The sequence below is a fragment of the Syngnathoides biaculeatus genome, chromosome 5, assembly GCF_019802595.1.
Source record: "Syngnathoides biaculeatus isolate LvHL_M chromosome 5, ASM1980259v1, whole genome shotgun sequence".
NCBI classification, from domain to species: domain Eukaryota; kingdom Metazoa; phylum Chordata; class Actinopteri; order Syngnathiformes; family Syngnathidae; genus Syngnathoides; species Syngnathoides biaculeatus.
This window is the reverse complement of record NC_084644.1, coordinates 31,253,730-31,270,760: the sequence shown is the minus strand read 5'-3', so window position 1 is coordinate 31,270,760 and position 17,031 is coordinate 31,253,730. Positions and strand designations below refer to the sequence as shown.

Sequence of the window (17,031 nt, the reverse complement as noted above, 5' to 3'; positions counted from 1 at the left end):
TTTTTTTTATATATATTAAATATATGGATGGAAATGTTCAAACTAAAATTTCCCATTGGGATACATTTTTGTGGGAATAACTCATTCTGGTGTATACAGAGTTAAAAATAACAGTACAGACAATCTGTAAAGTAACAATTACACATTCAATTGTCATAAAAGTCCAGTAGATTGAGTGTTTTAACACTCTACACACAAACATTCATTTATTTTGAGTTAATCAGAGGTAGAAATGGTGGCAGTTGTGTGCTGACTCCCACTAACATGAGTTTGCAAATGTGTGGTTAATTCTGAACACACTTGTGCCATCAAATTATCTGTTTACTTATACTTCCCCCCAAAAATATTTTTCATTTTTGTCTTCTTCCCTCCCAAAATTGTATTTCATTTTTTTCTTGATTTGTTTAGGTTGTTGGTCACATTATTTAGAAAAAAAAGTTTTGGAATGAGTTATTTTGTTCTCGTTTTAAATTACAAAAACATGGCATTTGATCAGGGGTGTGCAGCCGAGTCACAGTTCTGGTATAAGGATAGTTTACAATTGTGTAAAAAAATAGTCTTAGCTATACTGCCAAATTAAGAGGGCTAAATAAACATACCACAACATCTCATTTTAAACATTAACAAATGTAAAATTAAATCAAACACTTCTGTCTTCTCAAATGTTAAAAACGTCCTCGCAAAATCCATCCAACCATTGTATGAGTTATTTATTTTAATGAATTCAAGATTGTGATAAGTTAAAAAAAATAATAAATCAATTCTTTTTTTTTTTTAGTTGAAAGAATGCACAAAAAGGTTCAAACTTTTTTTTAAATGCATTTGTTCACTTTTGATTACTTGGTAACGTTCTTTGATTTTTTTTTTTTTTTTTTTGCTGCTCTTAAGGGGATAGTTAATTGTTTTTTTTTTTTTTTTAATTCCAAGAATAAGAAAGTCATAACACTTTAAAATTGTTTATTTATTTATTTTTTGAAATCATACTTCCCCCCAGCTGACTTTGAGTTAGCGGCAAGATACACCCTGAACTGGTTACTAGCACATATAACAAAAACAATTTGCAGTTGTGTAATAATTTGTTTTCTCTTCACCAGGCGCGTCGTTTGACAAAAGCTCAGTAACGTGGCAGTCTCTGGCGCGCATCGCCGCTCTGTGCAACCGTGCTCAGTTCAAGGCGGGACAGGACTCGGTGGCCATCCTCAAACGTGACGTGGCGGGCGACGCCTCCGAGTCGGCCCTGCTCAAGTGCATCGAGCTGTCCTGCGGCTCGGTCAGGATGATGCGAGAGAGGAACAAGAAGGTGGCCGAGATCCCCTTCAACTCCACCAACAAATATCAAGTAAGTCATGAAAAAAGACAGTACGTCCACACTGAAAAGCTCGCTTCATAGACTCAAATAAACATGGGACTCACAAAAGTAAGCCTCTCATCAAAACCATCCCTTCTGTCCTTCTGCTTTAGCTCTCTGTGCATGAGACCGAGGACCCCAATGACAACCGCTACTTGCTGGTGATGAAGGGAGCCCCCGAGAGGATCCTGGATCGCTGCTCCACCATCCTGCTGCAGGGTAAAGAGCAGCCCATGGATGAGGAGATGAAAGAGGCCTTCCAAAACGCCTACATGGAGCTGGGAGGATTGGGAGAGAGAGTGTTGGGTAAGGATGTAGACTGGGAATGATAGTTCACAGTTGATTTCCATCCACTCATAATCTGATAAAAGATAAGTCATATTTGTGATCCCATAGCATGGCCTTGTTTTGAGCTAAATAGATTTTCTAAAAATAAAAAAAAAGCAGAAAAATGTTTTCCAAAGATGTATAGATCCGCATTTTACTAACATCGATGTTTTGTTTACACCATGACTGTATTACCGCTTCTTGTTGGTTCATACATACAATAACATACATTTGAATTAAATTTGCTGTTCCAGAGAACCCCAAGCTTTCTTATGATATCAGACATGATGTGGTTTAATTGCTTTGCGCACGCCAGTAGCCAATCCATGTGGTTGGTTTCTTGTCATTGTCATTGTCAGTGTTTTGTGAACGAGATTTCACTGTACACCCTCCATAAAAGTTTTGGGGTTTTTTTTCCCCTGAAGCATTAAGGTAAGAAATTTGGATGAATTCCAACTCGGAAGTGGTTTTTACTTATTTTTCCAGTCTTTGACTCATCTGAAAAATGATCTTTGTGTTCTTGCTCAAAACACGGCTGTGTGACTTCTTATCGGTTTCATGCTGGAGCAATACAGCATCTGTTGCAGGGCCCTACACTAACTTTTGCGCCATCAAAAGTTGGACACACCGTCACATCATTTGGTTACCCCATTTTTTTTTAGGTACAACATGACCATACCATAGTTTTGATTGACACTGAGGTATAACCTTTGCAAGATATGTTACTGTACTCTGAACAAGACGTTTGTCCCCAACAAGCAGTAGCAGACAAAAGACAAACAATTAAAAAAAAACTTATATTTGATCATTTGTAAAATCGTAGTCTCAAACAAAACATGAACAAATCATTAGTGCTGCACTTCAAATGAGTTTTTAAGTTTGCACATACTGTATCTCCGTATGTCTGGTCTAAACAGGGTTTAGACAGACAGACAGATAGATTGATAGATATGAATTTGTTAGCTCATTTGTTATCAAAACCTTTGCACATGACTGTCTTTCTAATAATGGGTGAAATGAGAGTGCAACAAATGAAGCGGGCAATCTTCGCAATTCCATCACAGCACGCTCTCTTTCGTACAGGAGGAAATTGCACTGGAAAAAAGGCAACTTACAACCATTAAAACATGCACTCGCACTAATGCAACAAGATTAAAAAATTTGAATCACCCAAGCTAAAAAATAATAATAATATCAATATGGTTGCAGTCTTGAGTCTTGTGCTAGAAGTGAGACATTTATTTATACTAACACATTTTTAGTATATTAAACAAAACTACGTACACATTTTTATTCCTCATCTATAAATGATTCTGCTTGGTTAAAATAACATGGAGTACAAAATGCAAAATATAACGTTACCTCAGAACTTGGAACTTAAGCCATACCCTTGAATTGCAGGAACTCTTTCCTAAATCTAGTGCCAAAGAAATCCTGCTTGGGAGTGTAATTGTGCTCAAATGAGGCTTTTCTTGATTCTACGGTTTCAGCCCACATTCCAAAAACATACATGGTAGGCTTATTGAAAAGACTAAATTCCCTATAAGAGTACATATAGGTTTGAAAACGTGTCTGTGTGCCCTGGCATTTGCTGGGAACCAGTTCAGGATGTACCCTGCTTCGCACCCAGAGGCAGCTGGAATAGGCACCATTATAACCGCAACCGTAGTGAGGATATGCGGTATGAAAAATGGATTCGAAAATGGGGGTTGGCTCCCCAAAAGCCGCCAGTTCATACATCGGACTCCCCTGCTGCTGGAATTGTGTAAACCCTTTTCAAGGGTTATTTTGAGTAAATGCAGTTGTTGAAAGAAGGCAATGAACACTTAATACCAACTACACAACACTATTGAATGCTTTGATGGCAATGATGGTGGAACCTCCAAGTACTATGAATGTGACATTTTAAAAGGCTGTCAATCATTTTACCTTACCGAGGAAACATTTAGGGGACAATGTTCCCCCACGAAGTGCAAAATTCAGAATCCTATAGCCACAAGATGGTAGCAAAGCATTTCTTTTTTTATTATGACTTGAGACTGATTGTAGTAAATGGGTTCATAACCATTTGCATGATGCAGCATCTTTTTCGACGTAAATCCCTCAGATATCTAGTAGCAATTTATCCAGTTTTTAATGACAGACCCATTCTCTCCACCCTCCAGGTTTTTGCCATTTAATGTTGCCAGAGGACCAGTACCCAAAGGGCTTCGCATTCGACACAGATGACGTCAACTTCCAGACGGACAACCTTTGCTTCGTGGGCCTCATGTCCATGATCGACCCTCCCCGCGCAGCCGTGCCCGACGCCGTGGGCAAGTGTCGATCTGCCGGAATCAAGGTAGAGAGAGCCTCTTCAAAACAACCAGAGTGTCTGTCCTGGGTCACATAAGTCACTCGATTCCGTCTCGCCCTTTTTTTGTTTTAGGTCATTATGGTCACTGGAGATCATCCAATTACAGCCAAGGCCATCGCTAAGGGAGTGGGCATCATCTCTGAAGGCAACGAGACGGTGGAGGACATCGCGGCTCGTCTCAACATCCCCGTCAGCCAAGTCAACCCCAGGTAAGACTCCCATTTGGAAACTCTATTCTGGTATTTCAAAGACCCTTAATCGTGCTTTTCTCGTTTTAATAGGGATGCCAAGGCTTGCGTTATCCATGGAACTGACCTGAAGGATCTCTCTCAGGATCAGATGGATGACATTTTGAGGAACCACACTGAGATTGTCTTTGCCAGAACCTCCCCTCAGCAGAAACTGATCATTGTAGAGGGCTGCCAGAGACAGGTATATTTTATTTCACATGCATATTTCTATTTGCACAATGCAAGGTGGTAGAGCAGCCTAATGAATGAAAGATTTATATATTTTCAGTGCCACTATTCTTTCTCATGATTCCTGTAGTCTTTCTAACAGCAGCAGAGGGAGCTTCCATTTCTTAAATTGAAATTTAATTTTTCTCCATCGTCAGCAGGAAGAATCTGCACTTCTTCTAATCAGAATTGTTCTTCATTAGCTCAATTGGTGCGCGATAAGCAATTTCAGAAATAAATAACAATATATAAAATTACACCCCTGTCCAAAAATGGATCAGAGTTAACTTAATTTACAAGGTAACTTACCTAGCTAACCTAACCTTAGCGATGACCTAATCTAATTTTATAATATTTTATGTTATTATTATAGTGTAATATTTTTTTACATTTTTATTTTATTTTTAATCTAATCTAAACTAATTTTCTGTCAGAAAAAAGTGTTGAGTCTGTAATTAAACAGGTTTTACCTAAATACACCCAGGAAATGCCAAGGATTTCAAAAATGTAGTGTCCATGGGGTACAAAAGGAAAAAAATTGATTGAAACAGTTTAATCTGTGGTCTGTTCTTAGAATAATCACTTTTTGCTCCAAATTAGGTTGTGAATTTTTCCTTGCACAGTTGGGAGATAATGATGTTTGCCAACTGTAGGCCTCTGAAGCCCTTTGAGAAACAATCCATCCATTTTCTGAACCGCATATCCTCACTAGGGTTGTGAGTGTGGTGGAGCCATATCTAACCTAACAGCGGGCGAGTAGCTGGGTACACCCTGAATTGGTCGTCATCCAATTGCTGGTCACATAGAAACAAACTACCATTCACATTCATACCTACAGGCAATCTAGAGTCTCCGGAGTAACTGGAGAAAACCCACACAGGCATAGGGAAGAACATGCAAACACCACAAAGAAAGGCTGGATTTCAACCCAGGTCCTCAAAACTGTGTAAGAAATGTGATCACCAGTCGGTCATCGTGCTGCTCCCCACTTTTGAGAATCTGTTGTGATTAACACCCAAAATAAATTTGGCTTGACTTCGTGCAGTACCTTAAAAGACCAGCAGATGGCCCCAGTGGCCAATTGAATAAGGTCTCGTCACTTCACCTCTCTGTGCTCTCCCAGGGTGCCATCGTGGCTGTGACAGGCGACGGCGTGAACGACTCTCCTGCCCTGAAGAAGGCTGACATTGGCGTTGCCATGGGAATCTCCGGCTCAGACGTGTCCAAGCAAGCTGCAGACATGATCTTGCTAGATGACAACTTTGCCTCCATCGTGACGGGAGTGGAAGAAGGTGAAACCGGATGAATCTGTCAGAATTCAGCGTCAGTCATTTTCTCATATACTAAATTATTAATACTATTACTTTTTCAGGTCGCTTGATCTTTGATAACCTGAAGAAGTCTATCGCCTACACACTGACCAGCAACATTCCAGAGATCACACCCTTCCTCCTGTTCATCATCGTCAACATTCCCCTGCCACTGGGCACCATCACCATCCTCTGCATTGACCTGGGAACTGACATGGTGAGTACATTTACATTACATGTGAGGACAAGCCGTATATTTAAGGCAGCGGTATCAAACGTTATTGCGGGCGCGCCTGAGCTGTCCTATAAAAGGATCCCATTCCAACTTGAATTGTTTTAAGTTTTTACTTATGAACTCTACTAACATTTTTGATAGGACTGATTCTAACCAGAATTAAGATCAAAGCTATGCATTTAAATTTATATTAATTTGATTGATTTTACTAGACTTTACACCGATTTTATTGACCTGATCGGATCGTTGGGCTTTATCTTGTCAACTCAAATGCGACCGGATATACTCATTACCGTGGCAATGACAAGAAAAGTGGATCACCGCGGCTGTAATATAGGAAGAAGAAAATGGGGGGAAAATGTGTGTTGGGGGTAACCCGTGCTCAGGACAAGGAAGGAAGTTTTTCTAAGGCTTGCTTGAGGTATGCTCGTGTACTTTTAATACAATATGACTCACAAGCAGGCAGCAAAACCATACTTGGCCTAGCAAGCTAGTGCTAGGGCTCTTGGTTGTGTAAACATGCTGCCATTCTGTTGAACACGTGATGTGACCAGAACAGCAAATTCCAACCTTTTTGGAACCAAGACGCATACCGGTACTTTACAATTGAAAAATCTCACGGTCTTCTCACTTCTTTGGTTTGAACACATACTTTTGGTTGGAAGTCTGGCAGACTGGGGGCATCAAAACTTGAAAATTTGTAATCCTGCTTGGATCGGAACATTTGTCCGACTTCCAATTGATTCTCGATACTTGGTGCCCAACCCTACACGTAGTAATGAAAAAACTGATCCATAATGTTGAAATCTTTTTTAAGAAATTTCAAGAAATTTCATATAGTAATCAATAAATGTGGATAAAATTAAAATATACCTCCCCTAAACCTGATTATTTGTACCCAAAAAAAAGACAGAAATTTGAATTGTTGTCAAATTAATGGGCTGAATATATTGGCCTGGCACGCTTCAGATCCAATTGGGGTGAATGTGGCTCCTCAACTAAAATGTATGTTTCTGAACTCATTACTTACTCTAACATACAAACTGCTAACTTGCTCACAGGTTCCCGCTATCTCGCTGGCCTACGAGGCAGCAGAGAGCGACATCATGAAGCGTCAGCCCAGGAACCCATTCAGGGACAAGTTGGTGAATGAGCGCCTCATCAGCATCGCCTACGGACAAATTGGTGGGTCGAGCCCCTTTGGCACACGTTTAGCAGGTGTGTGAAAGAGTGAGCATGAGCACCTTGTTTGGCTTGTGTTTCCCTCAGGTATGATCCAGGCCCTGGGCGGCTTCTTTTCCTACTTTGTCATCTTGGCCGAAAATGGCTTCCTGCCCAGTCGACTGGTGGGGATTCGCTTGGACTGGGACGACCGTGCCTGCAACGACTTAGAGGACAGCTACGGACAACAATGGGTACAAATATGAACATTTCATATTGGTATTATGAACAAATTGACAAAATAAATAGGTTAGGGGTTTGTTTAAATGTGTCACATGTACATTAAATAGAATTGCACTTCCACATCTGTTGAGGCCCAGTACAATTAAATTACACAAAATATTTAAAAAAGACAGCCGGCACGGTGGAGTAGCTGGTTAGAGAATTAACATCACCGTTCTGAGAACCCAGATTCAAATCCTGGCCCCACCTGTGTGGACTTTGCATGTGAAGAGTTTGTTTTCAAAACGAGACATAGGCATTTTTTTCAGATTTACGAAACTCGCGCCAAAATTATCCAGCTCCGAATGGATAATTTTGGCGCGCGTTTCGTAAATCTGAAAAAAATGCCTATATCTCGTTTTGAAAACAAACTCTTCATGTTCTCCCCGTGCCTGCGTGGGTTTTCTCCAGGCATTCCAGTTTCCTCTCACATCCTAAAAACATGCAACATTCATTGGAGACTCTAAATTGCCCGTAGGTGTGAATGTGAGCAGGTATTTTTGTCTCTCTATATGTGCCCCGTGATTGGCTGGCAACCAGTTCCGGGTGTACCCTGCCTCCTCCGCGTTGACGGCTGGGATAGGCTCCAGCACTCCTGCGGTCCTTGTGAGGATAAGTGGCTCAAATAATGGCTGAAATAATATTACATTTAACATAAAGTTATAAAATATGCAAATATGATGTCAATTTTTGGGGGGAAAAATGAACAAAACCTGACAAAATATTAACAAATTGATATTCAACCTTATGGATATATAAATTTCAAATGAAAAATACTCCAACCAGAAATCCACTAAACACTGAAATATTAGAGCACATTCCACACTTATTAGACCAATATTACAAAGTGATAAACTGTAACTCAAGGGAAAAGTATATGGCCGTTAGCCGTGCCATGTTTGTTGGCATTGTTGTCTTGGGTCCTCGTCATTTGTCTTCCTCTTCCACGTGGCACATAAAGTGTTGGATCAATGCTGTCATGTGAGCGTGTCTGTTGTGTGAACATGTCGGCTTTTGCTGACGTGCTCCTCGCGTTTTTCCTCAGACATACGAGCAGAGGAAGATTGTGGAGTTCACGTGCCACACGGCCTTCTTCGTCAGTATTGTGGTGGTGCAGTGGGCCGACGTCATCATCTGCAAGACCAGGCGCAATTCGGTCTTCCAGCAGGGCATGAAGTCAGTAGGCTACTGTCGAGTACAGTAAGGCTCTTCACGGTGGGTTCCTCTTTAAAACGGTCTTGTCGCCATTGATCCCACCAGGAACAAGATCTTGATCTTTGGCCTGTTTGAAGAGACCGCCCTGGCTGCCTTCCTGTCCTACTGCCCGGGCATGGATGTGGCCCTCAGGATGTATCCCCTCAAGTGAGAGTTTGCTGTTTTCTTTCCCCACCAGTCAGCCACTGAAATCACTTCAGCCACTCATGACTCGAGCAAAGCTCTAAAAAGTTGCAATCACTCTCCTGCAAAATGACAACGATGCAGTTACAAACAAGCCCACACACAAGTTGTAAGTGGCTCAATTGGCTCAACCTTTAAAAGGTGGACATGACGCGTGGCTTGCTTTGTGACTTGGCTTTTGCCATGTAAATGTTAAGCTCGTGTATGTGTGTTGCGTGCAGGCCTTCCTGGTGGTTCTGCGCATTCCCTTACAGTTTCCTCATCTTCGTTTACGATGAAATTCGAAAGCTCCTCATCCGCCGGAACCCTGGAGGTCAGTTTTATTTTACAGTATCACCAAGTTACATTTGAAACTGTATAATTTTTTTTTTTTTTAATATTTGGTTATTTACTTTTTCAGTTAACTTTATCATGTGTTTTTTTTTTACATTTAAAATTATATTTTACATGTATTTTAATTTTTATTTTCATGATTTTATACTCAAACTTGTACTTACATTGGTCATGTTATTTTCAATTTAAATAGATTTTTCTTTTATTTATTATTTATATATTATGTATTTATATATTTTAAAATTATTTATTATAATTGTATTGTGGCCTTAGTTTTTTCTTTTTGAATATATTTCTCTTTATCTAATTTTATTTGATTTGATTTTTTGATAACTTCCGTGAAAGAAGTCTTTTGTCATTTTTTAATTTAGATTTTCCCTTTTTTGTATTTTAGATTTTTATGCACTCATATATACATACATTTACATATTTTGTTTTTTTTATTTGGTATACGTGGTACTGTATTTATATACTTGTTTTTTTTATTTCTATTATTACTTTTTTCCCCTATTGCTTGATTCAATTTTCTTTTCAATAAGTCCCTTATGCGGTATTTCTTGTCTTTTATGCATGTATGTATTTATTTTTTTTATTTGACTCTGAGTGGAGGCAGCTGGTGGTGACCTAACAGCAAAACGTGTCCTTGTTTCCTGTCATGCAGGTTGGGTGGAGAAGGAGACGTATTATTGATCGTCGGAGAGCATCTTGTTGCTCATCACCCTTGCCCCTCTGCCTCCCCTTCATCCCTCATCTTCTTCAATTTACCCCCCCCCCACACACACACACACACACACAACTCAGTCCCAGTTTTCCTCCTTCTCCCCCATTCAAGACAAAAAAAAAAAAGCTTCGAAGCAATTTTCATCCCAACTGCCCCAAAGATTCAAAACAGCAAAAGCACCTTTACAAGTTTCTACATCCAATCCAACACACACATGCCCCCCCCCTCCTTCCCCTCTTCATAGTCTCTTCCCATATGATAGTCTTTGCATGTGTTCTTTCACTGCTGTGTACATAAACCCGTATTATAATAATAATAATAATATCTACCAAACGGCAGCTGCATATTGTCTTATGTAGATTCCGAGGAGCCGAGTCGGCTGAAAAAGGGCCACCTTGCTGCCCCCTCCTGAATTCCCCCACCCGCAACCGTCCCACCACCCTTTCCCGTCCCCTCCATCGCCCCCCCCTTGCACTCACATACCCATCACACTGACTGACTCCCACCTGCACCACAGTGTAGTTGTTGTCTTTATTTCTTTTAAGATGTCAGGTAGGGGGAGCGATTCACCGATTTGTTTATATTTTGTTTTTAATTTTTACAGAGGTGTGGGGGGCACACCAAGGCATCCCCCTGTGGTTTCTCCCACCTCACCCCCAACTGTTTGTCTCTTGTTTGTGTACACTGTGTGACAGCATTGTTGTTCTTACTGACACCCCCTCACATCAACAATCTTTCTGTGTGCTCTAGGAACTCTATATAATTCTATACTGAATTTAAAATGACACCCATACAATAAGGGAAAAAAATATATATAATAAGAAAAGAAGCCGTTTTTTCCCAGTTCTTTTGGGCCCGTTCTCTTTCAAAATGGACAACACTCGAGTAAGTGTGGGCTTTATGATGTGCGAGGATGAAGATGATGTTGACGGCTCTGGTCCACGTGTGTGTGCGTGTATGCGTCTCAGGCTGGCGGCTTCAAGGTTGACGTTCAAGACAAATAATGAGAAAACAAACAAAAGTGTACTAGGAAGAACGTGTCAAAGACAGGAAAGCAACACCAATAAAACATCTAGAAACATTTAATACAACCTCCTGACTTCGGCTCTTTCTTTGTCCTTTTATTTAAAAAAAAAAATGAATAAGCAACTACAACACTAAATTTAGTTCAACAACTTTTGTGTTGAACTCATGAAATTGTGTTTCATAAAAGACTCGATGTAACATAAAAATGTGTTTGTTATTGATGAAAGATATCAATTTTTTTTTAACTGATATTCTTCAATGTTTCTCCATAGTTTTACAAAATAAACTGTAAAATATTAAGAATTTTATATCTAATACATTTAAAAAAAACATTTGTGGGCAACATCCCCTTTTTGGGACATTGTGATTTTCACGCATTATAAACCTTCAGTATATCAAAATATTTAAGTGTTTTAATCTGAAGCCATAATTTGGTATCAGGAGAGGATAACTCATTGGTCAAAGTTACCACGGAGTTGTTTCCCTTTCCTTCCTGACCCAACATGGCTGCCACAAGTTATCATATAACTAAACCATAGATGAAAAAGAAGTGTTATTTCCTTGATTGTGGCCTGTTAGGAGACTTTCATCTCAATAAGGCAAAAAATTGCCACCCTGCCCATGAATGGGTTAATTGTAGATGTGAACATGATTTTTCAGAATCCTCAACCCAGTCAATGCCATTTATAAAGTATGTAGTATCTCATAATGCACTATAAATATTGACTATTTACAAATGCTTTTGCAGTATTTAATCATCCATTTTAAAATACTCTTCTTTACATTGTGTTGTGAATATTAACTTGTAACAAATACTTTTTGAACATGAACAAAACCTAAAGAAAAACAAAAATCATGTAACCTGTTATTACACTGTCGTTAACTTGAGTGGCTTGAGACTGCTTCAAGTAAGCTGAGTTCACATACAAGTGAACAATAGGTTAAACAGCTGCTCATAATACGAAATTCAAAACTCACACTACCGATCCGCAGTAGATGAAATCGTGCAAATATTTACTGTTCACGTTTCAAGCCGTTTTTGAAAGATGTGAATAGGATGGGCTGCCATCGGGCGTGACTTTCAACACATCGGCGTGCATCACGTGTGTGTGCTGCCCAGCATAATTGAGCAAAGGCTCACCTGATTCAAATCAACCCTACCTCCAATCCCACTGACGTTTTAAAATGAGAAAAACTGACAAGCATCCAAAGACCTCTTGTATCTCACTGCAGTGCGACGACACTCCCCCCTCCCACACCATCCGCCTCACTCCATTTAATAGAATATCGATCGCTCGCCTTTGCTGCAGTGTACAAGCCTGTGTGTGTGTGTCAGAGGGAGAGAGGGAGGGAGGCACGGACAGCGCGGGGGGGGGGTTTCAAGGTCATTACCATGGTAACCGGAGCGAGGGGGTCCTCTGAAAGCACTGGTCGCTGGGGTCATAAGAGCGTTGGTGGCGGCAGCACATTTGGAGTCAAGAGCTACAGATGGAAGATAAGAGCAAATGTTCCTTTCCCCACTGCAAACACGGCAAAATGACACAACCAGACACGGAAGAGGCACAAAAGTCTCCTCCGCAACACATTTTTGCTTGAGAAAATTCCACGGCATTATTGTGGTGCGGCGCATTGTCCAGAGGCTGTTTGGGAAATGTATTGGGTACATATCTGTGCAAGTTTGCAATCTGCGCAAAATGTGAAACGAAGGTAAATGATTCAATGTTTGGAGAGCGTACCGAGTTGAAACAGAGAATTCCGAAATTGGAACTGTTGAAGCCTTGGGGCTCAAGAACAACACAATATTGGGCCGGATTGCGTTGAAAATAGCAACAGTGGAGATTTTAAATTGCTACGTGCTGTGGGTTGCGCGGGGAAGTGACTAGAAAATAAATTACACGATATTAATTGCTACAATAACGACAACATTCTGGAGGAATCTTGAATGCTTGCTATCGTTCTTGTCATGGAAAATCATTTATATATATATATTTTTTTTAAAATCATCAGGCATCTTAGCGCAGTTGAACTGCTCCTTTTAAAGGCAAATTTCATGTCAGTCAGACTTTGGAAATGGGACATCAACGTTAATATGCTCGCTCAATGCAAGTAGACTGCTTAAAAATTAGCACAGTCCTTGTCATCAGGGTGCAGGTTTTTCAACGTTTGTGTTTGTCTTCGGTATGTTCAGGAAGAAAACAACGCGAAAGGAACATAAAAAGCTTTTGGGGGTATTACCAGAACTTTATTTATGGCAAAGCTAAATTGACCCAATAAAAATATCAACTCTTGACTACGCAACACAGTATTGTATTGGGATGATTACTTTGGAAATGTAGTTGGTTACAATTACAACTTATCCTGTTAAAAATGTCACAGCAGTGTAACTTTCTCAAAGTAGTATGATACTTGATTACAATTTGATTACTTTTCTTTATTTTGAATGAATGCATAGTGAGGACTTTTGCCTATTCCCTCTAAAAATTGGATTCCAATTGTACACGCTTATTTTCAAATTGTTCCTTAAAAAAATAAAATGATGGCAAATATGATCAAATGCATATAAATGATAAAAACATGTTGTGTTATCCGTATACCATGTGGAAAATATGATACCTTATTGATCTCATGACAAATGCGCACAATGAAGATAGCACTTCATAGAACAACACCAAAAAATCATGGGATTATTTAAACAACAAAAAAAGGAAAAAAAATTGAATTTGGTCTTCTAATATGATGTAACATTTTCAAAATTTCAGGTCAGTTAATAGATTGCACCACAAGGTAGTGCGTTGAGGTCATATTTGATAAACAGTATTGAGTTTGAGACTCCAGCAATGGCACATGACCAGAATGTGGCCAATCGCAAGCTTTCAAACCAGCTGTAACGGAGGTTGTAATAACACAAATTTGAAAAAGAATTGACATTTTCTACCAATGACATAATGCTTTACAATGACATACATTTTTGTAATTAAATTATGTAACCTTGTTACAAGTTACCCAACATTGATCACGTGACAGCATGTAACCCAAATGGTTTAAAGTTGTACAAGCTCAACTAAAATAGCAAAAAAAAAAAAATAAAAATTTGTGCAGGATAAATATAGGATTCAAAGTGTTCAACGCTTTTAAATTGCACTTTTGTATTTTTTCCAGAGTTGCATCACTACATTACAACAACATAAGAGGCGTTTTTGTAGAAAATAAGTGGAATTTGCCGTGATCGTGTGCCAGAATACGTACAGTACATTATTTCAATTCTACGTGTGTAACGGGTGCGTGTTGCGAGCGAGCGAGTCAGCGAGGTAGCGCGTATCACACTGGCTCCATGAGTACTTCCTCCAGGTCAGAGCTTTCCAGTTCTCGGAATGCGGCGTGACTGCCAATCACAAACAAAGTCGCTCCTGAGTGGGGGAGAAAAAAAAGACAATTACATTTGCTCTACTATACTGCTGTACTACGTTCCCTCTAATTTTTGACGTGTCTGAGCAAACACGTTAAGCCCATGAGCGCCCCCTTTGACCACTGTGAGCAACATCAGGCGTATGCAATGTGGTCAGATTGGTGTTAATCCATTGAAGTTACGCGCCTCATTCAAAGATTCAGATTACAGCATTTACAGTACATTACCATCAGAAAACTTTGAGAACAATTTTATTTGTGCTTTTGCAAAGTTGCCATGAAAATGTCAACAAACAAAAAAATACATCGCTAACCAAACCAAGCCAACTATGAACTGAAAATTGTAAATATCGCTTCCAACTTTGTTTCATTTATTTATTTGTAACCCACAATGATATCCCCCTGTTTTTCTTGGTGTAAAACTGAATTATTGCTTGCAGAATATCTTTAGCAATGGATGTTGAAAGCTGAATGATGCTACCAAACAGTTTTAAAGTTAATGTTATGATGTCTCCTATATTTAAAACACAGAATTAGCTTTTTGTACACTGTATCATCTGTGCTATCATCCTTGATCAGGCTATGCCAAGGTGGAATTTTAACATTATACACCATCTCATCCTGTACGTTCTATTTTGGCTTCAGACCAGACCGTTTTTACTCAAAAAAAGAGAAAATCTCATCCAGTTTCACCACTTTTTCTTCTTCATTATTATTATTATTATTATTCACATACTCCGACATTCATTAAAGCAACATAATTTCTTTTTTTTTTTTTTACTTTTGCCATTATTATCGAGAGTAAACATAAGCAGGATGTCTAACTCGTCTTTGCATTTCCCAGACTGTGTTTCTAACTAAAGCACCAGTGGTGGGCGGGGTTTGTAATTATGAGTGTACCCCTTTAAGAGCCAGAGGTGGGCGGTGTCAGGTAAACAAGGAAGTAAAGTGGGTGGCAGGCTGTGGTTCACTGCGTTGGATCGGTTTTCATGTGTGCTGAGTGTGCTCTACAAGTGCGCAAGTGCGCAGGTGCGCAGCTTAGAGGGAACATTGTTCCTGTACTACGTTTATTCATCAACAGAAATTGACCCACCCAGAACCCAAAAGACGGCGGCTCCTGCTCCGGCCAACCAGAAGACGGGTAAGGAGAGGGCTCCAGCCAGACTCATCTGATGCGGCACTGTCATCTCCTTGCCTGGAAAACAAAACAAAACAAAAAATAAAGACAAACATCGCTCAATGTACCACATTACATCATAAGCAGATCCGATGCATACTTACCAAGGATCATCAGCTTGGACTCCAGCGATTTAAGGTGAATGATGTAGAAGGCGCCGACGAACACGGCCAATGCGATCAATAACATCGGCGAGCTGATTCTGAAGACAAAAAAAAAAAAAGAAATGAATGCGGTTGTTCCTTTGTGTCATTCGTGATTTCCTTTGCACAATAGAAATAAAAAGGGCAGGCCGAGAAAATGAGGTGACGTACATGCAGTACAGGACCAGTCCCAGGAAGATGAAAGTGTAGTTGCTGTTGTACGTGTCCATGTTCTTCACCACGCGCTGGCACATGTCGCCCAAATTGCGCGGCTTGGAGAACTTGCGCTGGTCAGCGAAACTGGACCACGGCCGGATGGACGCGCGGCGCCGGTCCAGCCACTCTTTGGCCACGCTGGCTGAGAAGCCTTTGGGAAGGCCCAGCCTAGGAGGGGGGGACAGTACAGAATTTATGTATGTTTTTAATAGCCGGTACACAAATACTATGGTACCTTCACTTTCAACTTTAATTCGTTTCACAACAAAGTTTGTATATCAAATCAAATTTCCACATTGATCGGTTCCAGCACCTGAAATGTGTTTTTACGTGTTTTTTAATCATGAAAATGAGCACACTATGTCTTACTTAGCGAGGATAGCAACTCCGCCGCCCGTGCCCGTCGGATGAGCATCCTCAGCACCGAAAGCATCTCCAGCTTTGCTCTCCATGTCCACCTGACAGTTCTCACCCTTCGGAACTTGCATCCAACTAGACTTATTTAAGCCCTAAAGGGAGGAATGGGAAACAATACACATGATCAGCATTTTTAAAAAAAAAAGGCGACTTAGCAAAGATGGTAATGCTCAGTTTGACGCCGTTTGAAATGTAACTACATGGTCGGTATACATATTGTCAAATTGTGCTTTTAGTTAGCGAAGGGTGGCAACAGTGTTGTTGTTTTTGTTTTGTTTTGTTTTTCTTATCCACTGAAAAACATGAGTTAACCGCGGGTGAGGAAAAACTGACACGTCAAAAATCGACATTAGCAGTCACAATACAGTCGTCACGAGTCACGTTCCGGACACCTGTAACATTTCTAAACTAGCTTCGATGGCTAAAAGTGACCACAGCGCGACACGCGTCAATTTGGCGAGCGTTTCACCCGAAATAGACCAAAAGCGTGCTTGAAATGAGTTATTGTCACAAAAGAACACTTACACTAACAGACTGCTCCGTGCTGCCTCCGGGAGTTGACGGAAGTGACGCGTGTTGTTTTTTTTTTCCACGTCCAGTTGGCAAAACCCTTCCGTCACAATCTGATCTCAGATCAGCTAGTATGGATTTATTTCCGCTTAATTTAGATAATGTGTTGATTAAAAAAATATATATGTATATGACGTCACACTGGCAG

General features: G+C 40.1%; 2 protein-coding genes across 3 annotated transcripts in view; one reads left to right on the top strand and one right to left on the bottom strand.

The window, feature by feature from the left end:
- atp1a3b (ATPase Na+/K+ transporting subunit alpha 3b) overlaps positions 1-11,020 on the top strand; it is a 38,193-nt gene extending 27,173 nt beyond the window's left edge. For both annotated transcript variants that reach the window (XM_061819696.1, XM_061819695.1), the window contains exons 10-22: positions 1,095-1,339; positions 1,462-1,654; positions 3,841-4,016; positions 4,104-4,240; positions 4,313-4,463; positions 5,613-5,781; positions 5,862-6,016; positions 7,096-7,219; positions 7,304-7,449; positions 8,523-8,653; positions 8,738-8,839; positions 9,097-9,188; positions 9,870-11,020. In XM_061819696.1, coding sequence (XP_061675680.1) covers positions 1,095-1,339; positions 1,462-1,654; positions 3,841-4,016; positions 4,104-4,240; positions 4,313-4,463; positions 5,613-5,781; positions 5,862-6,016; positions 7,096-7,219; positions 7,304-7,449; positions 8,523-8,653; positions 8,738-8,839; positions 9,097-9,188; positions 9,870-9,898 — 1,850 coding nt within the window. In that variant the 3' untranslated portion in view covers positions 9,899-11,020. The remainder of the gene's footprint in view (positions 1-1,094; positions 1,340-1,461; positions 1,655-3,840; positions 4,017-4,103; positions 4,241-4,312; positions 4,464-5,612; positions 5,782-5,861; positions 6,017-7,095; positions 7,220-7,303; positions 7,450-8,522; positions 8,654-8,737; positions 8,840-9,096; positions 9,189-9,869) is intronic.
- Positions 11,021-13,181: 2,161 nt separating this feature from the next.
- On the bottom strand, positions 13,182-16,971 carry rabac1 (Rab acceptor 1 (prenylated)). The gene is made up of 6 exons (XM_061819848.1): positions 16,839-16,971; positions 16,266-16,405; positions 15,852-16,064; positions 15,642-15,739; positions 15,454-15,555; positions 13,182-14,362 (listed from the first exon to the last, which is right to left on the bottom strand). Exons 2-6 carry the CDS (start codon positions 16,382-16,384, stop codon positions 14,274-14,276), a joined length of 621 nt encoding a protein of 206 aa, XP_061675832.1. The 5' UTR covers positions 16,385-16,405; positions 16,839-16,971; the 3' UTR covers positions 13,182-14,273.
- Positions 16,972-17,031: the final 60 nt, after the last annotated feature.

What these genes read in the sequence shown, in the direction of transcription:
- rabac1 (XM_061819848.1), bottom strand. Translation starts at nt 16,384, where the DNA reads ATGCAAGTTCCGAAGGGTGAGAACTGTCAGGTGGACATGGAGAGCAAA. An exon ending in GGACTGGTCCTGTACTGCAT is followed by an intron (nt 15,740 to 15,851) that starts GTACGTCACCTC and finishes TTTTGTCTTCAG; the next exon opens with AATCAGCTCGCCGATGTTAT. An exon ending in GTCCAAGCTGATGATCCTTG is followed by an intron (nt 15,556 to 15,641) that starts GTAAGTATGCAT and finishes TTTGTTTTCCAG; the next exon opens with GCAAGGAGATGACAGTGCCG.